Source organism: Hyla sarda, chromosome 1 (assembly GCF_029499605.1).
Source record: "Hyla sarda isolate aHylSar1 chromosome 1, aHylSar1.hap1, whole genome shotgun sequence".
In the NCBI taxonomy this organism is placed as follows: Eukaryota; Metazoa; Chordata; class Amphibia; order Anura; family Hylidae; genus Hyla; species Hyla sarda.
In genome coordinates this window covers 533871411-533899191 of record NC_079189.1, presented here as the reverse complement: position 1 = coordinate 533899191, position 27781 = coordinate 533871411, and the positions used below count along the sequence as shown (strand labels likewise).

At 44.1% G+C, this 27781-nt stretch overlaps 1 protein-coding gene across 1 annotated transcript in view; it reads right to left on the bottom strand.

The window, feature by feature from the left end:
• The window catches only part of SV2C (synaptic vesicle glycoprotein 2C), a 203917-nt gene that overhangs the window by 99654 nt on the left and 76482 nt on the right, over positions 1-27781 (bottom strand). The window contains exon 3 of the mRNA XM_056540338.1: positions 15872-16052. Coding sequence (XP_056396313.1) covers positions 15872-16052 — 181 coding nt within the window. The remainder of the gene's footprint in view (positions 1-15871; positions 16053-27781) is intronic.

Here is a 27781-nt window from a genome sequence, read left to right as displayed (position 1 = left end):
TTTTCTGGAGGTTGGGGGCATTCCTTGTTTGGCTGGGGGCATTCCTTTGGGAACTTGCTCATTATCTCTCCCTCTCCCTGGAGCATACCATGTAACCACCTCCCCCATCCTTCCCCAGTGGCAATTTTTTTAAACAAGCTTTTCACATCTGTAGAAAACAAATGTTTTATGTATATTTTAAGTATGTAACCCCCTGGGATTACAGACTGTGTATTAACCCCTTAAGGACCAAGGACGTACCGGTACGTCCTTGGTCCTGCTCTTCTGATATAACGCGGGGTTACACAGTAACCCCGCGTCATATCATGGCGGGCCCGGCGTCATTGTGAAGCCGGGACCCGCCTCTAATAGTGCGCAGCGCCGATCGTGGCGCCGCGCGCTATTAACCCTTTAGCCGCGCGCTCAAAGCTGAGCCGCGCGGCTAAAAGTGAAAGTGAAAGTTCCCGGCTAGCTCAGTCGGGCTGTTCGGGATAGCCGCGGCTAATCGCGGCATCCCGAACAGCTGACAGGACAGCGGGAGGGCCCCTTCCTGCCTCCTCGCTGTCCGATCGCCGAATGACTGCTCAGTGCCTGAGATCCAGGCATGAGCAGTCATCCGGCAGAATCGTTGATCACTGGTTTCTTATGAGAAACCAGTGATCAATGATGAAGATCAGTGTGTGCAGTGTTATAGGTCCCTATGGGACCTATAACACTGCAAAAAAAAAGTGAAAAAAAAAAGTGAATAAAGATCATTTAACTCCTCCCCTATTAAAAGTTTGAATCACCCCCCTTTTCCAATAAAAAAAAAAACACAGTGTAAATAAAAATAAAAATAAACATATGTGGTATCACCGCGTGCGGAAATGTCCGAATTATAAAAATATATCATTAATTAAACCGCTCGGTCAATGGCGTGCGCGCAAAAAAATTCCAAAGTCCAAAATAGTGCATTTTTGGTCACTTTTTATATCATTTAAAAATGAATAAAAAGGGATCAATAAGTCCTATCAATGCAAAAATGATACCGTTAAAAACTTCAGATCACGGCGCAAAAAATGAGCCCTCATATCGCCCCATACACAGAAAAATAAAAAAGTTATAGGGGTCAGAAGATGACAATTTTAAACGTATTAATTTTCCTGCATGTAGTTATGATTTTTTCCAGAAGTCCGACAAAATCAAACCTATATAAGTAGGGTATCATTTTAATCGTATGGACCTACAGAATACATATCAGGTGTCATTTTTACCGAAAAATGTACTACGTAGAAACGGAAGCCCCCAAAAGTTACAAAACAGCGTTTTTTCTTCAATTTTGTCGCACAATGATTTTTTTTCCCGCTTCACCATAGATTTTTGGGCAAAATGACTGACGTCATTACAAAGTAGAATTGGTGGCGCAAAAAATAAGCCATCATATGGATTTTTAGGTGTAAATTTGAAAGAGTTATGATTTTTTAAAGGCAAGGAACAAAAAACGAAAATGCAAAAACGGAAAAACCTCCGGTCCTTAAGGGGTTAAAACCCTGCAGTTGTATGAGGTGTCTAGTAGGTGCCAGTTGTACCAGATACTGAGCTGTTCACAAAAAAATCCTCTCTGAATAGTGGAGGGTAAGTCTGAACCTCTTTTCCCCCTTATAGACAAACAAAATACCTTAATTTCCAGTGAGTGTATGTTGAGAGTTACCATCCTAACCCCAAGCAATTCTGTGGATCTGAACTTTGTTATGGGCTCCATCTATTTCATGAGCACCAACTGAAGGTACTCAAGGGGGACTAGGGCTAACATTAAAGTGGGCCCCAGGTGTTCTTGTGGGTATGTGAGATCCATAAACATATGCTGTTTGTTATGTTATGCATGGTTGTTTCTCTATGAAGAATAAAGTTAGTTCCAAATTCGCCCTGTGTCAGTTTTCTACTCCGGATTTTTTGTTGGGTGGAGGCACTGCCACAACGATCTACACCAACTCCCAGGTAGTAGAGGTGCAGGATGGGCCTGAAGAAAGCTCAAAGAGGTAACTAGGGCAAGGGATCACAGGGATATAGGTAGACACTCCTTAAACTCTGTTACAAGTATATTAAGAAAATGCTTATTTTTGAAGGCAGTATTAAGGAAAGTAACACTTCAAGTGCTGCATTTTTTACACTATCTTTGAGTGCAGAATACTGTTCCTGTCTACCCATTTTACAGGAAACTACAACACAGCCCCATTTACTGTACTGCTTGTGGCTAAGAGCTCACTTTGTTCAGTGAGGTCCCAAAAGTTAAACCCTTAGTGTTCATAAGCTAGAGCTAAGTGCCATATTATTAACCTTAACATTAACCGATCAACTTTGATTGTGGCGTCTAAAGGGTTAATGCCGGGTTTAACCCATTCTCCGCCAGCGAGAACGGTTTAAACCCGTTATACTGGACCAGGGCATACAGGTACGCCCTGAGTCCTTAACCCCTTTAGGACCTAGGGCGTATGGATACACCCTGGCTTTCTGGTACTTAAGGACCCAGGACGTATCCATACGCCCGTGGGAATTTCGATCTCCGCCGGGCGGGGACCAGACCAGGGTGACTGCTGATATCTGACACCCCGCGCAAATACCCAGGGGGGTCATCAGACCCCCCCATGATGGCGATCAGCGCAAATCGCAAGTGAATTCACACTTGCGATTTGCGCCTATTCTGGGTCATACGGGTTATAGTGACCCGGTGACCCAGAATATAAGGGAGATCTACGATCCCCCTGAAGGGATAGGAGTGAGGTGGCAGGGGTGCCACCCCTCCTATCCCTGCTATTGGTGGTCTAGACGCGACCACCAATGGCAGATCGGGGGCGGGGGGATTACTTTCATTTTCCCCGTCCTGCCCACCCACAATAGGCTGGGCAGGACGGGGAAACCAACGGGGACCGAACGCCGAAGATCACTTACCCGTCTGGAGGCTGCGGTGGACGGTGATCAGCAGGCCGCAATGTCGTGTGGCAGACGAGGATGCCTCCCTGGATCCTACGGAAGCCGGTAAGTTGATCTGGAGGGCTACAGTCTTAGACCACTATAAAGTGGTCTCTACACTGTAGCCCTCCAGATGTTGCAAAACTACAACTCCCAGCATGCCCAGACAGCTGTTTGGGCATGCTGGAATATGTAGTTTTGCAACAGCTGGAGGGCTACAATTTGAGACCACTATGCAATGGTCTCTAAACTATATCCCTCCAGATCTTGCAAAACTACAACTCCTAGCATGCCCACGTAGCTGTTTGCAGTCGGGGCATGCTGGGATTTGTAGTTTTGCAACATCTGGAGGTCCACAGTTTGTAGATCACTGTGCACTGGTCTAGAAACTGTAGCCCTCCAGATGCTTCAAAACTGCAAATCCCAGCATGCTCAGACAGCAAACATGCTGGGAGTTGTAGTTGCGTACCTCCAGCTGTTCCATAACTACATCTCCCAGCATGCCCTTTGGTGATCAGTACATGCTGGGAGTTGTAGTTTTGCATCAGCTGGAGGCACACTGGTTGGAAAATACTGATTTAGGCAACAGAACCTAACTGAAGGTTTTCCAACCAGTGTGCCTCCAGCTGTTGCAAAAGTACAACTCCCAGCATGCACGGTCTGTCAGTGCATGCTGGGAGTTGTAGTTTTGAAACAGCTGGAGGTTTACCCTCCATGTAAATGTGCAGGTTTACAGTAAATTTCCTGCTTCAAGTTTGGGCTGCGGCAAACTTTTCGCCGCAGCGCAAACTCCTAGTGGGAAACTCACCGTAACACGCCAGTGCATACCCTAAAAACACTGCACTACACTAACACAAAATAAAGGGTAAAACACAACATATACACCCCCTTACACTGTCCCCCCAATAAAAATGAAAAACGTATTGTATGGCAGTGTTTCCAAAACGGAGCCTCCAGCTGTTGCAAAACAACAACTCCCTGCATTTCTGGACAGCCACTGACTGTCCAGGCATGCTGGGAATTTAGCAACAGCTGGAGGCATCCTGTTTTGCAATCACTGGTGTAGAATACCCCTATGTCCACCCCTATGCCATCCCTAATTCAGTCCTCAAATGCGCATGGCGCTCTCTCAATTCGGAGCCCTGTCGTATTTCAAGGAAACAGTTTAGTGCCACATATGGTGTATTCCCGTACTCGGGAGAAATTGCACTACAAATTTTGGGGGGCTTTTTCTCCTTTTACCCCTTATGAAAAGGAAAAGTTTGGGGCTATACCAGCCTGTTAGTGTAAAAAAAAAAAAAAAATTACACAAACATGCTGGTGTTGCCCCATACTTTTTATTTTCACAAGCAGTAAAAGGAAAAAAAGACCCCCAAAATTTGTAACGCAATTTCTCCTGAGTACAGAAATACCCCATATGTGGGCGTAAAATGCTCTGCGGGCACACAACAAAGCTCAGGAGTGAGAGCGCACCATGTACATTTGAGGCCTAAATTGATGATTTGCACAGGGGTGGCTGATTTTTCAGCGGTTCTGACATAAACGCAAAAAAATAAATACCCACATGTGACCCCATTTTGTAAACTACACCCCTCATGGAACGTGACAAGGGGTATAGTGAGCCTTAACACCCCACCGGTGTTTGACAAATTTTCATTAACCCCTTAAGGACACATGACGTACTGGAACGTCATGTGTCCACTCCCGATCTATAACGCGGGGCCACGGCGTGGCCCCGCGTCATAGCGGGTCGGGCCCGGCCTCTAACAACGGCCGGGACCCGTGGCTAATAGCGCGCGGCATTGATCGCTGTGCCGCGCGCTATTAACCCTTTAGACGCGGCGTTCAAAGTTGAACGCCGCGTCTAAAGTGAAACCGAAAGCATCCCGGCTAGCTCAGTGGGCTGTTCGGGATAGCCGCGGTGAAATCGCGGCATCCCGAACAGCTGACAGGACAGCGGGAGGGCCCCTACCTGCCTCCTCGCTGTCCGATCGCCGAATGACTGCTCAGTGCCTGAGATCCAGGCATGAGCAGTCATCCGGCAGAATCGTTGATCACTGGTTTCTTATGAGAAACCAGTGATCAACATAGAAGATCAGTGTGTGCAGTGTTATAGGTCCCTATGGGACCTATAACACTGCAAAAAAAAAGTGAAAAAAAAAAGTGAATAAAGATCATTTAACTCCTCCCCTATTAAAAGTTTGAATCACCCCCCTTTTCCAATAAAAAAAAAAACACAGTGTAAATAAAAATAAAAATAAACATATGTGGTATCACCGCGTGCGGAAATGTCCGAATTATAAAAATATATCATTAATTAAACCGCTCGGTCAATGGCGTGCGCGCAAAAAAATTCCAAAGTCCAAAATAGTGCATTTTTGGTCACTTTTTATATCATTTAAAAATGAATAAAAAGTGATCAATAAGTCCTATCAATGCAAAAATGGTACCGTTAAAAACTTCAGATCACGGCGCAAAAAATGAGCCCTCATACCGCCCCATACACGGAAAAATAAAAAAGTTATAGGGGTCAGAAGATGACAATTTTAAACGTATTAATTTTCCTGCATGTAGTTATGATTTTTTCCAGAAGTCCGACAAAATCAAACCTATATAAGTAGGGGATCATTTTAATCGTATGGACCTACAGAATACATATCAGGTGTCATTTTTACCGAAAAATGTACTACGTAGAAACGGAAGCCCCCAAAAGTTACAAAACAGCGTTTTTTTTTTCAATTTTGTCGCACAATGATTTTTTTTCCCGCTTCACCATAGATTTTTGGGCAAAATGACTGACGTCATTACAAAGTAGAATTGGTGGCGCAAAAAATAAGCCATCATATGGATTTTAAGTGTAAATTTGAAAGAGTTATGATTTTTTAAAGGCAAGGAGCAAAAAACGAAAATGCAAAAACGGAAAAACCTCCGGTCCTTAAGGGGTTAAAGTTGGATGGGAAAATGAAAAAAGATTTTTTTTTTCAAAAAGGCTGGTGTTACCCTAAATTTTTCATTTTCACAAGGGAAAATAGGAAAAAGCCCCCCAAAATTTGTAACCCCATTTCTTCTGAGTAAGAACATACCCCATATGTGGATGTAAAGTGCTCTGCTCGTGCACTACAATGCTCAGAACAGAAGGAGCGCAATTGGGATTTTGAAGAGAAAATTTGTCCGGAATTTAAGGCCACGTGTGTTTACAAAGCCCCCATAGTGCCAGAACAATGGACCCCCCCACATGTGACCCCATTTTGGAAACTACACACCTCACGTAATGTAATAAAGGGTACAGTGAGCATTTATGTCTGACAGAAAACAACAACTCAACTTCAGAAGCTAATAACTATTGGAAGGATTAAGATTTTTTTTATAGAAGTAATTTACAAATCTGTTTAACTTTCCGGAGCCAGTTGATATATAAAAAAAAGTTTTTGCCTGGAATACCCCTTTAATGCTTGAAGTGACAGTGGTCAGATGTTCAAAAAATGGCCGGGTCCTTAAGGTATATTTGGGCTGGGTCCTTAAGGGGTTCAGGATCAGAGATGCAGTGCGTATGCACATGCCCTGCGTCCCCAAGAGGTTAATGGGAATATATGAACTTTATTTATTTATTTCTTTTTTGAGGTAGTGTTTTTTTGTAAACTTTTTAACTTTCATCAGCGATCTTACAATCGCTTATATCATACACTAAACCACTACTGTAGTGAAACGTATTATTCCTGTCAGCAGTAGACAACAGTATACCTGTCATTTTTATTACAGTCCTTTAAATTTAAAGGGTACTCCATCAATATTTTTCCACCTGAAAAACAAGATTTTATTACTTCAACTAAAAACCACAATTACATATGGGAGTTAGATATATCAAGAGAATACTAGTGCACATACATGTTTACTATACTGGCAAAAGAACTACAGAAAAGTCGAAAGCCCTACTCATGCTTCGGTTTGACCTTTATCAGTGGGCCTCTCAAGCCTGGCTTGGGGGCCTTCAGAAGGCCCACATATCCCTATACGCAATGATAGTCATGATTTGACTACAGTGTGTAAAGGGGTTAAACTGGCAGAATCAGAGGTTTCAGCACAATCCCGCTGTAAAAAGATGGCATGCCAATCCCAGATTCCTCAGTGACCATTGTTAAAACATGTATGGATGGGCACTGAGGGGTTAAAGGGGTATTCCGGGATGCTTTTTTATTTGACTATGCTACATGGGTTGTAAGGTTAGTGTAGTTCATAATATAGTGTCTGTACCTATGTTTCATGGTGGCCTCGCAATTATTCTGTGATTTTTGCCCCAGTGTTCATTTTTAACAGCATACAAAATGACTGTAGTGTCAGGTTTTCCAAGGTTTTCCCAGGTTGCCTGAGAAATTATGTCACTAGTCAGGTGATCAGAGGGAGCCTGTCTTTGATTCCATGGGTGGAGCGACCGCTGGGTGGGAGGAACATCATTCTGCTTTTGCAACAGCTTGAGGCACCCTGGTCAGAAAACACTGGTCTATTGCATTGAAGGGATCACAGGTGTGTTTAAATGGGAGGAGTGGTTGATGTGTGGAAGGGAGAAAAGTGACCTCACACTTGCAAACAAGGAATTATGGGATTTGTAGTTTAACCCCTTAAGGATCGAGCGTTTTTCAATTTTTGCACTTTCGATTTCCTCCTTACCTTTTAAAAAATCATAACCCTTTTAATTTTGCACCTAAAAATCCATATGATGGCTTATTTTTTGCGCCACCAATTCTACTTTGTAATGACATCATTCATTTTACCCAAAAATCTATGGCAGAACCCAAAAAAATAATCATTGTGGGACAAAATTTAAGAAAAAACACAATTTTTTTACTTTTGGGAACTTCCGTTTGTACGCAGTACATTTTCCGGTAAAAATTACACCTTATCATTATTCTGTAGGTCCATATGATTAAAATGATACCCTACATATATAGGTTTGATTTTGTCGTACTTCTGGAAAAAATCATAACTACATGTAGGAAAATTAATATGTTTAAAATTGTCATTTTCTGACCCCAATAACTTTTGTATTTTTCCGTGTACGGGGTAGTATGAGGGCTCAAGTTTTTAGCAGTATCATGTTTGTATTGATCCAGTGGCGTTGCTAGGGTTGGTGTCACCCGGTGCGGTAGAAAATGGTGTCACCCCCATACCTCCCCCCTCCCCCCTCCCCCCAGTAAGTTTTTAGCCTGTTGTGACAGACACCACTGTTGTAGCGCATTGTGAGAAATTCCAGTATAATAATCAGATATACCAGTTGCCACAGAATGGGAAAGTGTTAAAGAAGTTTTCACCATTTAAATATACAGCTCCCAGAATTACTTAAAGGGGTACTCCACTGGAAAACATTTACTTTTATATCAACTGGTGCCAGAAAGTTAAACAGATTTTTAAATTACTTCTATTTAAAATCTTAATACTTACAGTACTTATAAGCTGGTGTATGCTCCACAGGAAGTTGCGTAGTTCTTTCCAATCTGACCACAGTGCTATTTGCTGACACCTCTGTCCATGTCAGGAACTGTCCAGAGCAGGATAGGTTTGCTATGGGGATTTGCTCCTACTATGGACAGTTCTTGACATGGACAGAGGTGTCAGCACAGAGCACTGTGGTCAGACAGAAAAGAAATTAAAAAAGAAATAACTTCCTGTGAATCGCTTATACAGCAGCTAATAAGTACTGGAAGGATTAAGATTTTTAAATAGAAGTAATTTACAAATCTGTTTAACTTTGTAGCACCAGTTGATTTAAAAAAAATGTTTTCCAGTAGAGTACCCCTTTATGCAGTGGTGAGGTTATGCTGGGAGTTGTAGTTTCACTGACCATAACTGTAGAACTGACAAGCGACTACAGCTCTGATAGGACATAGAGAGGAGAATGTACAATGGTATCAGTGACGTCTTCTCTATAGTCTTCCCTTATCTAATTCAGATGGTACATACCGCCTGGTCCAGCTAAAACTTCTGTCTGTAGAATGTGACGCCCAGACGTCTCCTCACTATGTCAGCGCATTCTCATCCTCTATATGAAAACAATTATTATTATAAACCTGCCAGACACTGTATCCTCTAAATATAATACTACTCTACACTATACTCTTTGATTATAAACCTTCCATACACCATATACACAGAATATAATACTACCACACACTGTACATTCTGAATATAATACCATCACATACTGTACCCTCTGAATATAAATCTGCCACATACTGTACCCCTGAATATAATACTATCACATACTGTACCTCTGAATATAATACTACCATATACTGTACCCTCTGAATATAAATCTGCCACATACTGTACCCCTGAATATAATACTATCACATACTGTACCCCTGAATATAATACTATCACATACTGTACCCTCTGAATATAAATCTGCCACATACTGTACCTCTGAATACAATACCAACACATACTGTACACTCTAAATATATTACTACCACCCACTGCGCCCTCTGAATATAATACTTAGAGATGAGCAAACTACAGTAAATTCAACTCGTCACAAACTTCTCGGCTCAGCAGTTGATGAATTTTCCTGCATAAATTAGTTCAGCTTTCAGGTGCTCCCGTGGGCTGGAAAAGGTGGATATTGTCCTAGGAGAATCTTTCCTATGAATGTATCCACCTTTTCCAGCCCACCGGAGCACCTGAAGGCTGAACTAATTTACGCAGGATAAGTCATCAACTGCTGAGCTGACAAGTTCGTGACAAATCAAATTTACTGTAAGTTCGCTCATCTCTAATAATACTACCACAAACTGCGCCCTCTGAATATAATACTACCACCCACTGTGCCCTCTGAATATAATACTACCACAAACTGCGCCCTCTGAATATAACGTTGCCATACAGTGCACCCTCTGAATATAATACCACAACCGCAGTTACACCCCTCAACATCCGTTAGCTGATGCTATTACCACGGGAGGGGGGTATTGGTGGTGTTGCTAGTGGATGATCGGGGTGCTACTACTGGGGGGGGTGTTGCTGAAGGATGATGAGGGTGCTACTGGCCATCCCCCCTGGCAGTATCACCCCCATCATCCATTGGCAGGATCATCCTCCTGGCAGGAGCACCGCCATCATCCACCATCAGGATCTGCTGATGGAGGTGCTGCTGGGGGGGGGGGGTGTAGTTGCTGGCGGATGATGAGGGTGCTACTGCCAGGGGGGGTGCGCATAAGGTAGGCAGCAGTTCCCCCACATTAGGTAGGTAGCAGTTTCCCCACATTAGGTAGCATCTTTTCCCCACATTAGGTAGCATCTTTTCCCCACATTAGGCAGCATAGATTCCCCACATTTGGTACCAGTTTCCCCACATTAGGTAGGTACCAGTTACCCCACATTAGGTAGCAATTTCCCCATATTAGGTAGCACAGATTCCCCACATTAGGTAGCAGTTTCCCCACATTCGGTAGCACAGATTCCCCACATTAGCTAGCATAGACTCCCCACATTAGCTAGCATAGACTCCCCACATTAGGTAGCATAGACTCCGCACATTAGGTATCATAGACTCCGCACATTAGGTAGCATATACTCCCCACATTAGGTAGCATAGACTCCGCACATTAGGTAGCATATACTCCCCACATTAGGTAGCATAGACTCCCCACATTAGGTAGCATAGACTCCCCACATTAGGCCGCAGGTTCCCTTGCAGGTTCCCCACAATGCGTCAAAGTCTCCACACACACACACACACACATGCACACACACAAAAAAAAAAAACACATACAACACAGAGAGACACACACACAAACACACACAGTCAGAGAGACACACTCACAGACAGACACACAGAGTCACACAGTCACACACACACAGAGTCACACACACACACAGAGTCACACAAACACACAGTCACACACAGAGTCACACAAATACACAGAGTCACACACACACACAGTCACACACACACACACACAGAGTCACACACACAAACATAGATAGAGACAGACATACACACTCACCCATCCAGCGCAGCGATCCTTCTCACCGGGCGCAATGCGAGTGACGTAACTGACGTCTCCCTGCGCGGCCATGCGGTGTGACGTCAGGCCGGCGCAGACGTGGGAGCGGAGGCCGGGCACAGTACTGGTGAAGGTGAGAGGGGGGGGGGGGGTGTGTGATGACAGACGGGCGCACTGAAAGGGGGGGGGTCGCTAACGGACGGGCGCACCGCACACACAGCACAGGGGGGTGTGCTGACGGATGGGAGGCCGGTCGGGCACATAGGGGGGTGTCAGTGTAGCTGGGGACGGGGTGTGGGTGCTGCGGAGCGTCTTGGTGTCACCCCATTAGGTTGGGGTTATCCAGGAAAAAGCTTTTTTATATATATCAACTGGCTCCAGAAAGTTAAACAGATTTGTAAATTACTTCTATTAAAAAATCTTAATCCTTTCAGTACTTATGAGCTTCTGAAGTTGAGTTGTTCTTTTCTGTCTAAAAGCTCTCTGATGACACGTGTCTTGGGAAACGCCCAGTTTTGAAGAGGTTTGCTATGGGGATTTGCTTCTAAACTGGGCGGCTCCCGAGACACGTGTCATCAGAGAGCACTTAGACAGAAAAGAACAACTCAACTTCAGAAGCTCATAAGTACTGAAAGGATTAAGATTTTTTAATAGAAGTAATTTACAAATCTGTTTAACTTTCTGGAGCCAGTTGATATATAAAAAAAAGTTTTTTTTCCTGGATAACCCCTTTAATGCATGCAGAGATACCACATATGTTTATTTTTTTTATGGTTACATGTTTTTTATATGGAATTTGGGAAGAGGGGGGTGATTTAAACTTTTAATAAGGAAGGGGTTAATGGGTGTTTTCTAAAACTTTTTATTCAACTTTTTTTTTTTTTTTACACTATTAGTCCCCTTAGGGGACTTTTAGGAGGAATCATTAGATTCCTCAAACAGATCAATGTGGCTTCATAGAACCCCATTTATCTGTGTGCTCTGCGCTCAATTGATAAAGCCTGGTCCTGCCAGGCTTTATCAATCACAGCGCAGCAGCCAGCACAGGACATGAGGTAAGCCCTACAGCTACCTCATCAGTGGATTGCCCCCCCCCCCTCAAATCCCCCCCCCCCCCACATGATCCACAGCGGCATGTCAGCTATTAACGCTGGGTCCCAGCTACAGGAATCAGCTGGGGGCCGGCCGGTATGACGCAGGCTCGAGTCGGGAGCCTGCACCATACAACGGTTGCCGTCTCAGGACAAGCCGGCTCGTCCTTGCTCGGCAACCGGTTAAGGAAAATAATCTCCAACAGAAAATAGCCAGTTCACAAAAAAGATAGCCTCAGCTTTATGGTAATCTGACAACATAGCCATTTAACCCCAAGACAAGCACGGATCCTTCCTAAGCATGTCCATTACTGTCTGGCAGGTATATCCAAAAATGACCCTATAGCAGAGTATAAAAGAAAACACTAATGCACTGTTACATGTATACATAACTTTAGGAATCCATTAGCAATTCGGAAAGGATTGTTTATTAGCTGTAATAAAATATGTACATTAGTCAGCATTAACATCCAATCAGCTTTATATAATGACTACACATCACTTGCAGTTTACAGTTAAACTGTTATAGCCGTTTCTTTTGTTGTGTAGACCTATGCTAGCATACAGCCTAATGACACAAACATCCTACCAGGGTCTAAAAATAAGCACACTATTGAATCATGTAGAAGTGTAATTCACTGTATAGGATTATTAAGTATCACATACATCAAACCTACAAGTCCTAATCAATAATTCCATTTAATTAAAAACACATCGGATCAATATGCTTCCTTAGAAAGTCACTTATCAATATATCCATTAGTGAGCAGTCGTCATTCAATGGGAATTTATTGGCATTATGTTAATTTCCAATGGTACACTTGCTGTATTTCTTCATTTGGCTGTAGTCCAAAACTAAAAAACTTGTCATTCCCCCTACCGAAAGTCCAGAGGAATGCTCAGTACTAGGTTTAATACTAACTGTAGTAGTAGTAGTAGTAGATACTGTGAGGCTAGATTCATATCAATACATTAGAATATCTATTATTTATGAAATAAATACCTGGTATTTTTTCGCTGTTATAAATAACTGAACTGAAGCATAACTGATGATAACTGAGTACAACTGAGATTTTAAAAAGTCCATAGAAATTAAAGGGATCCGTTACTTTCATTTTAATTTTCGTTTCTTAAAAAAAAGGCTAATGTAAACCGAGTCTTACAGGTAACTGCTTCACTGTTATGTGGAGTAAGGGACATGTGGAATTTTTTGGTATGAAAGAGAGAAAATATAACATACATAAGCAAGGTTTTAATTTAAAGGTTAACAATACATATTATCTGATACAAGTATTAGCAGGTGCAGTAAAAACCTAAATCAAAATTTTACATTCGAAACACAAAGGACACTTTACGTAACTGTCAACAAAAATTATATTTACTGGTTCTGTTACATTCTGTGTCATTTCACATGAGTAATTGCTTTAGTCTATACTGCTCCACATAGAAATCATCTGAGCAAGCTTTATGTAGGTGAGGATTTGACCTCTGTGATCCCCTCTAACGGGCCACAATAGAGCCAATGGGACACAAAGTGGCATGGTGATGTACCAGCTGCTACTTCATACCAGCAAGCAGTGGAGGTCACATTGGTTGAACCACACTTTATCAAGCACTGATGCCATAGTCAAGTGATATGCTACAACTTTACTATGGTGTCAGGTATCAGTAGAGCACACAACAATACATGCATGCATCCTTAAAGGGGTTGTCCCACCAATTGTAATATATGTAATTATATAGTGATTGCTGGGCAAACAATATTACCTAATACTTTAAATGTTTTTTTGCCTTGTTCAAAAGATATTCCCCAACTGGGAGCCCACGTGCCTGCCTTGTTAGGAACGTTGTTGTCCTTGGTTACACCCTACAGTGTTCCCAAGAAGTCTGGGTCACTTATCCACAGTTGGTTTTGCTGTTCCCCATCCTGTGCATCTCCTCTCTGCTGATCTGTCAGTTTCCCCAAAGCAGTCTCATATTGTATATTGTGCTACACAGGCAAGTCTTTGCAGTGAAGGGAGGATAAAGCAGATATACAATATCAGGCTGGTGGCCGTAGGTTTAGGGAAACTGACAGAGCATTGGATGGAGAACAGCAAAATCAACCAATGGATGACCAATATGGGCTACAGATAGAGGAATAAACAAGGAAATAAAACATTTAAAGTATTAGGTAATATTGTTGTCCCCTGCATGCATGTATTGTCGTGTGCTCTACAGATACCTGACACTATAATAAAGTTGTAGCATATCACTTGACTATGGCATCAGTTCTTGATAAAAGATGGTTCAACCAATGTGACCTCCACTGCTTGCTGGTATGAAGTAGCAGCTGGTACATTACCATGCCACTTTGTCTCCAGTTGGCTCTATCTGTATTTTTTTTCTGAGGTCACATGATTGGCCTATTGTAATCTATCAGTGGGGATCACAGAGGTTGAATCCTCACCTATCGGACATTGATGATATAACAATATGCTATCAATGTCACGAGAAAACCCCTTTTACTCCTATGACAATGTCTACAAAAAAAATTGCTCAGATAATTTCCATGTAGAGAAGTATAGACTAAAGCAATCTTACTCAAGTGAAACGGCTCAGGATGTAGCTCAGGAGTTTTTTGTTGACAGTAACTTGAGGTGTCCATAGTGTTTCGAATGTAAAATTCTAATTTAAGATTTTTCTGCACCTGCTAATACATGGATCAGATACCATGTTAACTTTCCCATTAATAATTTGCTCATGTATGTTATGTTTTCTCTCTTTCATACTAAGTGAGCTTACACATTGTTTATAGGTAATGTGTCATGAGAAATTGACCTATTGTTTAAATCAAGTTTTTATATTACAATTTTTTTAAGAATAATTATCAAATTTACTATCTATGTTTTCAAAGGAGTCGACCACAAGTTTTGGCAAAATTAAAAACTTTTGGTATTGCTGAATAGATGACATAATTGAGTAAAGAATGCCACCTTTAGTATCTTGATGTGTTGCTTCATTGTCCGTGAAAAAAAATGTATTCAATCTGCAAATGAGCACTTTGGTGCAGGGGGGGGGGGGGCATTACTGTACAATTAGGAGCACCACTGTACATGCCCAGACCCCTCTGACCTCCTCCTATAGCAATATCTAACCTGGAAAAATGAGGAGGAGATGGAAAGGGTCTGGGCAGGCAAAGAAATACAGTCGTGCCCTTAGTTCACCAAAGTGTAAATCTGCATGTTGAATAAAAACTCTTTCCTGGACAATGACGCAGCACATGAAGATACTAAAGGCAGCCTTCATTATACAAGAAAGTCATCCATTTATCATTACGAATGGTATAATCTCCAATACTGGAACCTACAATCTTGACATTTTCCTTTTTGCCACTAAGGCTAAACTAACAATTTCTATTCTGTGGATTCCTCTTTATATATATATATATATATATATATATATATATACCAGAGGGTCACACCATAGTAGTGTAGTCACAGTAGTAATAGTCTTTCCCCTTTCTACACACTGACCTCTGCATAGGTCACAAAGCATGTCTACAAAAATCTCCAAATGCAGTAAATGAGTCATTTGTAGATTAATGTTTTTCTATGGGCCACATGTCTGCTGTAAAGCCTCTCTCATAAATGTAAGCTGGGGAGAAAAGAAGCTCATGCAGTATGGCTGCCCCCCAAAAAATTTAAATAATATTTTTTTATTAACAGAAAATGTATCAAAAACAAGATAGAAAAAAGAACAATGTTTCAGTATCTGTCTCTAAGCAGTAAAAAATAAAATATAGGCACCACATTCACTTTAATATTCAATGAAAAAAGAATTCTAAAGTTCTAAAGAGAAATGTTGTTTTACCCAAATCCAGAAAGCAATCGGCAGAGTAGAAATAATCCATAGCCTTGGACAAATGAGGAAAGGAAGGCGAAAAATCCATTGACAGACATGCAGATCAGGAGAGATTGCTTCCGCCCCACTTTATCTGCTAGGCCTCCCCAGAAGAATGCTCCAACCATCATTCCCAGGTACACTATACTACCTGCAAAAAAAAAAAAATCACAATTACAAAAGTATTTATAACAAAGCAGTGATGTTGGTTGTTCAACCAGCAAACCATGAACCACACATAGTACTGAAAATATGAGTGGATTATATTGAGTCACATTTCCTTGTATAACTCATGCCAAACTGTGGAGATACCTGCCACAAAAAATTTGGACAGTCAAGTTCGACCATCTTTCAAAAGTTGATGAATGATAATTGATATGTGACGACTTACTATGTATATGATCCATACCTAGAACATAGAAATATCTATAAGCAGGCGGAGCATCTTTCTAAAAAGACAGAAAAACTAACAAAGTCCCCATCCATAAATAAAGGCTAGTTTATTATTCAACTTGCTGTGTAATCTTTATATATATATATATATATATATATATATATATATATATATATATATGTTTATATATACAGACATGTAGTCAAGCAGACCAAAGTTGATGGAATAGTTCAAAGACTAAGCCTAAACTTTGACTATGTGATCAGAATTTTGAGGACCGATAAAACGGGATCTTTAATATATTAATACTGGTACAAATCACCTAAAATTATTCCGATGGGAACCAACTTGTGAGAGGAAATGTCTTTTTTTCTTGCATGTATAAGGATAAGGACTCAGACCTTGCATTGAAAGTACATGGCAGAAGAATAACTCTACATCCTAGACACTCATTGTTCAGGCCCGGGGAATGTCGCTGGTAAAAGTCCAGATTCAGGAAAAAGGGTATTCTGATGAATACTATAATGTACACAAACCCGTAGACTTTAACAGCTCAAATGTTGTCTCCTCCTCAATAAAGTATGTTCTACCAGTTTCTTGAACATACATCTTTTTGCGAAACTCAACATCACAGATTGCAGATTATTTTCACAGCAAACCCGCACATGAAATAAAATTTGCAATAATATGCCAATAAAAGCAGCACATGACTGGTTATCATTTGTGCTGGTCCATGAGTTTATCTGTTTTTATTTTTAACTTTTAAACACCTACTTTAATGTTTATGTAGAACAAAACACTCTACTGCTGATTATACTGTAGATATGTCAGGGGCAGAGGCAGGTTTTGTGAACAACCGAGTGGCTAAGTTATGGTGAATTCACCACTTATAACAACTCGCCTTACCTTACTGTACTTCCCTCTGTGAATGAGAAATAAGTGGCAATACCTACTATACTTAGGGATGAGCGAATCAAATCTAAAAGCGTATTGTCCTCTATTAAGTGTAACCTGTGCGTACATCTAAGTGGTGTACCATTTTGTTCCTGTTAAAGTTTTAAGGGCCTAGATACTGTGAAAGACCAGCAAAAAGTACACACCTGCTGGTGTTGTAGATGAATACTGTTTTAAGCGTACTGGAGGGCATTGTCCTCCCCTCATAAGTGCATCCAACATACATACACCTAAGTGGTGTATCATTTTGTACCTGTTAAAGTCTTAAGGGCCTAGATACTGTGAAAAACCAGGCAAAAGTACACACCTGCTGGTGTTGTAGACAAATACTGTTTTAAGAGTACTGGAGTGCATTGTCCTCCCCTCATGAGTGCATACCACCAGGGCCAGATTAACGTAACCTGCGTTAAAATAGGCCCGGCGGCCGCACAAATGGCCCGCACAGACCGATCGGCGCCTGCGACAATCAAGCCTCAAACTCCTGTCCCGCAGGCCATTTGCGGCCCGCAGAACGAAAGTTTGCGGTATGTGAAATGCAGTTCCGGGCGCCGGGCAGGTAACTTCTTCAGGCATTTAACCCTGCTTCAGACGAGCAGCTCTAAATGCCGGAAGACTTCACTTACCCCGCCCTCCTCCCCCAGTCTCCGGTTGGCCGGCCCGAGTCTGATGAGAGACATTGCGCATGTGACATCCCTCCGCAGACCCGCGCAGGACGTCAGTGACGTCACTCGTCAGGCCGACGCTGGAGAGGAGAAGCGCAGCACAGGACAGGTAAGTGTATCTATGTGTGTGTGTCTGTGTGTGTGTCTGTGTGTGTATGTGTGTCTGTGTTTGTGTCTTTGTGTGTATGTTTGTGTGTCTGTGTGTGTCTGTGTGTGTGTATATATATGTGGGGAGGACGACAATGCTACCTAATGTGGGGAGCCTGCTACTACCTAATGTGGGGAGCCTGATACTACCTAATGTGGGGAGCCTGCTACTACCTAAGTCCTATCAGTGCAAAAATGGTACCATTAAAAACATCAGATCACGGTGCAAAAAATGAGCCCTCATACCGCCCCATACACGGAAAAATAAAAAAATTATAGGGGTCAGAAGATGACAATTTTAAACGTATTAATTTTCCTGAATGTAGTTATGATTTTTTCCAGAAGTACGACAAAATCAAACCTATATAAGTAGGGTATCATTTTAATTGTATGGACCTACAGAATAAAGATAAGGTGTAATTTTTACCGAAAAATGTACTACGTAGAAACGGAAGCCCCCAAAAGTTACAAAACTGCGTTATTTTTTTTTCAATTTTGTCACACAATGATTTTTTTTCCGTTTCACCGTAGATTTTTGGGCAAATTGACTGACGTAATTACAAAGTAGAATTGGTGGCGCAAAAAATAAGCAATCATATGGATTTTTAGGTGCAAAATTGAAAGAGTTATGATTTTTTAAAGGCAAGAAGCAAAAAATGAAATTGCAAAAACGGAAAAAAACCCTGTCCTTAAGGGGTTAATGTGGGGAACCTGTTCTACCTAATGTGGGGAACCTGCTACTAAGTAATGTGGGGGACCTGCTACTACCTAATGTGGGGAACTTGCTACTACCTAATATGGGGAGCCTGCTACTACCTAATGTGGGAAGCCTGCTACTACCTACCGAATGTGGGGAACCTGCTACTACCTAATGTGGGGAACCTGCTACTACCTAATGTGGGGAACCTGCTACTACCTAATTTGGGGAGCCTGCTACTACCTAATGTGAGGAGCCTGCTACTACCTAATGTGGGGAACCTGCTACTACCTAATGTGTTGTACCTGCTACTACCTAATGTGGGGAACCTGCTACTAGTAATGTGGAGAGCCTGCTTCTACCTAATGTGGGGAACCTGCTACTACCTAATGTGGGGAACCTGCTACTACCTAATGTGGGGAACCTGCTACTACCTAATTTGGGGAACCTGCTTCTTCCTAATGTGGGGAACCTGCTACTACCTAATGTGGGGAACCTGCTACTACCTAATGTGGGGAACCTGCTACTACCTAATGTGGGGAACCTGCTACTACCTAATGTGGAGAGCCTGCTACTACCTAATGTGGGGAACCTGCTACTACCTAATGTGGGGGACCTGCCACTACCTAATGTGGGGAACCTGCTTCTACCTAATGTGGGGAACCTGCCACTTCCTAATGTGGGGAGCCTGCCACTACCTAATGTGGAGAGCCTGCCACTGCCTAATGTGGGGAGCCTGCCACTACCTAATGTGGGGAACCTGCTACTACCAAATGTGGGGAACCTGCTACTACCTAATGTGGGGAACCTGCTACTACCTAATGTGGGGAACCTGATAATACCTAATGTGGGGAGCCTGCTACTACCTAATGTGAGGGAACCTGCTACTACCTAATGTGGGGAAACTGCTACCTACCTAACGAGGGGAACATGCTACCTACCTAATGTGGGAAAACCGCTACCTTCCTAATGTGGGGAAACCGCTACCTGCCTAATGCTCCTCCCCAGAAGTAGCACCCCCATCATCCATAAGCTCATGCTATTACCACACAGGGGTAGGGGGAACGGGGGGGGGGGGGGGGGGGTTTGCTGGTAGATGATGGTGGTGCTACTTCTGGTGGGGGGTGTTGCTGGTGGATGACGAGGGGTGCATGATGGGGGCATTATATGTAAGGGGCGCATGATGGGGACATTATATGTAAGGGGCGCATGCGACCCAGCCTCACCCAGCTGCTACCTCCAGTGGCCCCCAGATAATTTGAGTTTGAGACCCCTGCTCTATCACCTCCGTGCTGCCAGTGGCAGATCCAGGGGGGGGGGGCAATGGGGCAATTGCCCCCTGAGATTGTTGCCCCTCCTGTACTAAAGCATGGTGGAGCGGGAGCTGTCAGCTGTCCCGCTCCACCAGTCCCTCACATTTCTCACATGCTGCTGCATTCTTGCAGTGTGAGCCGCGGGGACGCCATCCACTGCAGGCCAGCGCGATGACGTCACATCATCGCGCTGGCGCCTGGAGATCACCTCCCCGCAGCTCTCACACTGCAAGAACGGAGCAGTGTGTGAGAAATGTGACAGCTGGAGAGAGGTGCTTGGGTGCCGTATGGTACAGGGGAATTATTAAAACTTGGGGGGAGGGGGGCGTTGTGCATGCACAGAAAAGGGCAAATTATAACTGAGGGGCACATAACAGGGGGGCATAATATGTGAGGGGCACAGGACAGGGGGGCATTATATGTGAGGGGCACAGGACAGGGGGGTATTATATATGAGGGGCACAGGACATGGGGCATTATATGTGAGGGGCACAGAACAGGGGGTATTATATATGAGGGGTACATGACAGGGGGGCATTATTTGTGAGGGGCACAGGACAGGGGGTATTATATGTGATGGGCACATGTCAGGGGGCATTATATGTTAGGGGCACATGACAGGGGCCCCCCTGTCATGTGCCCATATAATGCACCTATAATGCCCCCCTGACATTTGCCCCTTACTTATAATGCCCCCCTGTCCTGTGCCCCTCACATATTATGCCCCATGTCCTGTGCCCCTCACATATAATGCCCCTTGAAGGGCATTATATGTGAAGGGAACATATATATACTTTGATAAAAAGGCCCATCACAATCTTCAGCACCAGGCCCATGATGCTCTTAATCCGGCCCTGCATACCACATACGTACATCTAAGTTGTGTACCATTTTCTTCCTGTTAAAGTCTCAAATGGGTAGTCCAGTGCTGAAAAACGTATCCCCTATCCTAATTATAGGGTATAAGTTTCAGATCGCAGGGTTCGACCACTGGGGCCCCCCGCAATCTCCTGTACAGGGCCCGGCTTGCTAGCCAGATAGTGGGTGTCGACCACCGCACGAAGCAGCGGCTGACACGCCCCCTCAATACATAGCTATGGCAGAGCCGGAGATTCCGGAAGGCAGTGCTCCGGCTTTGCCATAGAGTTGTATTGAGGGGGCATGTCAGCACATGTTTAGAGACCTAAATTCATGCAGAGGTCGCAGCAGACTAGGGATGAGTGGCAGCAGGAGTCGCAGCGAGAGGCCTGTGCTCCCGGTATCAGCTAGCAGTCGTGTCTCAACCAGCAACCCATCTGCTGTCATCGATTGGTTAACATGGTCATCCACTTCATCATAAGTGACATCTGACACCCCCAGTTAACAGTCGGTGGGTTCCTCAGACACAACCCTCAGTTGACATGGCCCGGGAGCAGTCCCTGTCCTCCGATTGCCTCTGTCCTATGCTGTTCCCTCTACCACAGAAGTATCTTATGATGTGGGTTCAGCTCCACTATTTAGTGAGGATGATTTAGAGGACAGTAAGCAGCTATTGCCCATTCAAGAAGTGGAGGAGAAATTTGCGCTTCCTCCGCTAGGCGGGCAAGTAGTGATGAGGAGAGTGGCGTGGGAGGTAGTGTTGCGAACATTTAGGCTCCTGAAGCAGACACTGCTGAGGAACTTGAGGAGGACATCAGTGACGTGCAGACACAACTCCATCATGATGAATCTGATCGCACTTGGGAGCCAGGTGCAGAAGGGGCTTCATCACCATCAAGACAAGAGGGTTGCAGGTTGCACGTGAGGCTGCAGCTGAGCCAGCAAGGTGGTAGCATAGTTGACAGCATGGTGGCAGAAGTGGAAAGTCTGGAGCCAAATGTGCCCGGGGTAGACCACCTGCTTCGCAGTAGCCTACCTTCCCAGGAGGTAGTGGAACAGGGGTTCCTGGAGTCGGCGGTAGTAGCAGTCAATCAGTGAAGACTGTTAGTGGGCGGTGTGGCAGTTTTTCATCAAGCATCCGGAGATTATTAATCTGGCCACATGCAAGATGTGTTGGCAGAAGGTGAAGCATGGCCAGGGTCCCAATGTTGGCACCACATCCCTGCATCAACATATGGGGTGTCACCATAAAGCAGTCTGGGAGAACCGTGGCTCCAATGTGGTGGTCCAGCTTGTGGAATCACCCAGTGGCACGACGCTCCCTGTTTCAGCCAGCCAAGGCTCCACCACCTCAGTCGAAGGGAGCTGTGTGTCATACCCATCTTCTGTCGCTCCAGATGCTCCTCCTATTTCGAGTCAGTCATTCCGCCACCAATCCATTGGCAAAGTCATGTCCAAGAGACAACAGTATAGGACAACTCATCCAATGGCGCAGAAGCTGAATTTGCTTCTGTCCAAGTTGCTGGTGCTGCTGTCCCTCCCTTTCAAGTGGTGGACTCTGCACCTTTCAGAGAACTGATGGCTTGTGCCGAGCCGAGGTGTAGAGTTCCAAGCCGTCATTTTATTTTTGCGTAGAAGGCAGTACCAGCACTGCAGAATTTTGTGGAACAGAAGGTGGGCCAGTCCTTGAGTCTGTCGGTGTGTACCAAAGTGCACGGCAGCACTGACGTGTGGAGCTATAACTACCATCAGGGACAATATATGTCCTTTACAGCCCACTGGGTAAATGTGGTTCCTGCACAACCACAACAGCAACTTGGACAGGTCACGCCACTTCCGCCTCCACGATTTCATGCTGTTGGCCCTGTGACAGTGTGCGACTCTGCCTCCTTATCCTCCACCATGTCCTCAGCCTCCACTGCACAGACAAGTCTCAGTGCCTCTCCAGCATACCATGTGTGCAGGGCATGGCGGTGTCATGCTGTTCTTCACATGGTTTGCATTGGTTAATGGAGTCACACAGGGGAGGAACTGCTAAAAGTCATTAATCAAGAAATCGAATCATGGCTTACTCCATGAAAACTGGAAATGGGAACCATGGTGACCGACAACAGGAAGAACATCTTGTCTGTGCTGCGACAAGGAAGCCTGAGACATGCGCCCTGCATGGCACACGTGTTCAATTTGGTTATCAAGTGGTTCCTGAAGTGTTCCCCCCATCTTCAAGACATCCTATCAATGGGAAGGAAACTTTGCATGCACTTCAGCCACTCGTACACCGCAAAGCACACCCTCTGATTTGCAACAGTTCCACACGTTGGAATTCCACTCTCCATTTGTTGGACCGACTATACAAACATAGAAAAGCCATCACCGATTTCTTGATGATCCGAGTGGATAGGGGGACTCCCCTGTGTAACTTCAATGTCAACCAGTGGCAGTGCATACATGACACCTGTCGTTTGCTCAGGCCCTTTGAGGAAGCCACATTATTAGCCAGGATTACGGGATGAACTACGTCATTCCACTGTTTCATTTACTACAACACATGTTGGAAACGATGGCTGGTCAGGGCACTGGAGACATGGTGCCTACATCTCACAGCCACATGAGCCCTGTGGGGGCTGAACTGGAGGAGGAGGAGGAAGGGGAGGGGCACAGTGGAGCACAGTTTAGGTTTCATGAGATGGGTGGTTTTTCTAGTCATCTGACAGGAGAGGAGGGGCAGGAGCAGCTAGATGAGCTAGAGGGTTATGTGGAAGGCTAGACAGAGGACCCAGACACATGGGTCCAAGGCAGTATGCAGTGGAGATGGAGGCAGGGAGTCCCTCCGAGTCACTTGCATAAATGGTACAATACATGCTCAATTGCTTGCATAGGGACTGCCGAATTGTCACCATTCGGCAGCGGAATGACTTCTGGCTCTCCACCTTATTGAGAGGGAGGACAAACTGACCTACTACAGAGACATCCTACGTAGTCAGTTGGCTGATGCCTATTTGCGCCATTGTGCATCCTCTCACCTTCCACTGCCATGGCTGCTGGTGAGTAGTGATGTGGCAGGAGCAGCACCAGCAGCAGCCTGAATCTACAGTCGCTGATGAGTAGCTTTCTTCACCCGCATAGTGAAGCAACTCATCAGCAGCAGGAAGACCAGGAGCAGGACCTGAACCAGCAGGTGGTGGCATACCATGACATGACCATGCCAACACACCTTGAAGATGCGCTGGAATTCTGGGCAGCCAAACTTTATTTGTTGCTGCAGCTAGCAGAGATTGCCCTGGAAAAGCTGTACTGCCCGGCCAGTAGTGTGCCATCAGAATGGGTGTTTAGTGTGGCAAGGGCCATAGTAACCCCAAGGTGAACTCATCGGTCCACGAAAAATGTGGAGAGACTGACCTTTGTGAAAATGAATCAGGCATGGATCAGCATTTCCGCCCACCAATGCCTGATGCATAGTAGATTGACCATGGTGCCACACCAACACTTCACAAATATGGATAGTGCAAAACATATTTAAGGTGCTGCTCCCCAGTTACAGACATTCCTCGGCATCAGACCACAAGTAAGTATTGAGGATATGCATTAGCTAAAACTTAACTTTTCTTAGGATAAAATATATGTACCCCAATTTTTTTTTAAATCAAACAAAAAGAAAGGTGTGCAAAAAACACCATGTGCCACCTACACCACCAAGTATTGATGTGATGCAAAGACCTCTAAAAGGTGGAAGGGAACAACGTATGGTCGATTGTAACCGGGGGGGGGGGGGGGGGTTGAAACTTACCCTGTAAGGCCCTACCCTTGCATTATTAATTAACCTTCTTGGCAAGTTGGCAAGTGTTACTCGCCCTAAAAAGGGTGGCTCCACACAGGAACCTCTCCCTATTTCCCCCTACAAACACTGCCATTTCACAGGGTTTTTAGGTGGAAATAGGGTGAGTTTTCTGTGTGGGGCCACCCTTTTTAGGGCGAGTAACACTTGCTAAGAAGGGAATTAATAGGGCGAGAGTAGGGCCTTACAGGGGAATTTTTTACCCCCACCTGCTACAATGGACAATACATTGTTCCCTTCCATCTTCGTGAGGAGAGTGTTAAAAAGGATGGCCCCACACTGGAACCTCTTCCTATTTCCACCTAAAAACCGTGGGAAATGTCAGTGTTTGCAGGTTGAAATAGGGAGAGGTTCCTGTGTCTGGCCGCCCTTTTTAGGGCGAGTAACACTTGCCAAGAAGGGATTTAACAATGTAAGTAGTAGTAAGTAGTAGTAAGGAGTAGGGCCTTAAAGGAGAAATTTTTATCCCCATAGGTTACAATGAACCATACGTTGTTCCCTTCCACCTTTTAGAGGTCTTTGCATCACATCAATACCTTTTGTTTGATTGCAAAAAAAATTGGGTACATATATTTTGTCCTATAAATATTATTAAAAGTTACGTTTTACGTAATGCACATCCTCAATACTTAATTGTGCACACTAACACTTACAAAAGAGACCATTTTCTTCTGCCTACCTGCCTCAGCTACTATTCTGATCCTGCCACCTGCCTGATGCCACACATCTGATGCCAAGTTTTCCTTTTTTTCACCCACCTTCGTCACCAGGCATTGGTATTGCAACTATATGGTCTCCTCATGCAACTATATTGTAACTATATGGTCTCCTCATGCTTCCTCCACCTTCAGGCAGTGTCATTCAGCCACTATATGGTCTCCTCATGCTGCCGCCAACTCCAGGTATTGTCATTCAGCCACTATATGGTCTCCTCATGCTGCCGCCAACTCCAGGCTGTGTCATTCAGCTACTATATGGTCTGCTCTTGCTGCCGCCAACTCCAGGCTGTGTCATTCAGACACTATATGGTCTCCTCATGCTGCCGCCAACTACAGGCTGTGTCATTCAGCCACTATTTGGTCTGCTCTTGCTGCCGCCAACTCCAGGCTGTGTCATTCAGACACTATATGGTCTCCTCATGCTGCCGCCAACTACAGGCTGTGTCATTCAGCCACTATATGGTCTCCTTATGCTTCCGCCACCTCTAGGCTGTGTCACTTTACCACCATGTGGTCTCCTTATGCTGCTGGCACATTAAATGAAACTTTTTAGGTTCATCTATTTGAAATCTTCAATTTAAAAATTTTAAATTATATTTAATCTTTTCAATTGTGAGGCCCTATGGTCTCGTCAGGCTGTTGCCACCTCCAGGCTGGGTCATTCAGCCACTATATGTCTCCTCATGCTGCCGCCACCTCCATGCTGTGTTATTCAGCTACTATATGGTCTCCTCATACTGATGCCACCTCCAGGCTCTGTCATTGTGCAGCTCTGCGACAGTGATTCTAATAGGGACGCCTCTGATGTGCATGTCATACTGGATAACAGTATTATTTCACTAACCCAGCACACAAGGCAAAGTGTTCTAAGCCCCTATTGAGGCTCTTTGAAGGCCAGAAATAGCCATGAATAAATTCAGACCGAATCAAATTTTTTCGGAAAATTTTGCAAATCGGTCGAATCGAATTTTTCAAAAATTCGCTCATTTCTAACTATACTGTAACCATCACCACTCACTAACCAAGGTAAGTAGTAATTACCACTGTATATGTGGTGTCCCGGTACCGTATAGTATACCGTACTTTGTATGGTGGTCCCCAAAGCCATAGTTACTCCGTTCCAGTAGGGTCCTCTTGGTGGGATAGCCCCTGGTCACCTCTTCGTTCTTTAATTTTGTGATGTTTGTGTGTGTATATATAGTGTCACAGGACCTTCGATCATGTGACTAATATTAATTCTCTTAGGGTATGTTAAAGGACCTTCCTAGGTCACGTGTGTGGTCACATGTTTAGACCATAATCCCTTGTGTAATGTGACTGACAGATGGTATGGACCAATGAGCTCAAGGCCAGCCCCTGCCCATATAAGGGAGCTGCCAGCCAATCCTCGCTCTCTTGGGTTCCGGACTAGCAGAGAGTAGAGATCCGTGCAACTTTCAAAGACAAGACCAGGCCGAAGCCTGATAATACTGCAACTTACCAAATCGTGAGTTACAATACAACTCCCCGCTAAAGTCTGCTTGACTGCTGGACCTAAACTCAATCCCCTAAATCCAGCAGAACAGCGCATATAAATCTCCACAAGTCACAACCAACTGTCAGGATCCTAATAGACTCTTCTTGTACAAAGACTGTTCCTGTTTAATTCTGCATAAAACCTGCAGTAAAAGTTCTGACAGTTTTCTGAAAGCTCCGGTTGTGGACAATCATTTATTGTCCCTCCCTATCGCTCTTGGGACGGGTGGCGATAGGACAAGTATATACAGAGGAGCCCTCACCCTGGCGTCACGAGTGTTAAGGGTTAACCAAATACACTTTAGTCATTGCACAGCTACACCCCATATACCCTACACCCCCACAAGCTTACCACATATACATTGCCACTTACTAATAGATGAGCAGCTATGCACACAGTACTGTATGCATCACTGCTCACCAATCATAGAAGCGCTGTGGGCTGGGCCAACAGCATAGCTTGCCACCAAACTGCTTGGTGGCTGCTTCATCTATACGTCAAGTTTTGAGACAAGTTTTAAGATAAGGAAGGACACATATGAATTTGAGGTCATTATTATTATTTATTGTTACATTTGACTTTTTAAAAGGGTATTAAAGCACCCAAATGAATCATGCATTAGCATAGATAATATCATGATATGTTTATTTTCTCCCTTTATTGATGTGTTGTCTGTGTAGTTAGCAACAGAGGTATGCCTGTGGATGTCATCAGGAGTAATAGATTGTACTGTCACCAGAGAACCTTTCTGCTAGCAGCTGTTTGCTGTGATAAGGAGAATACAT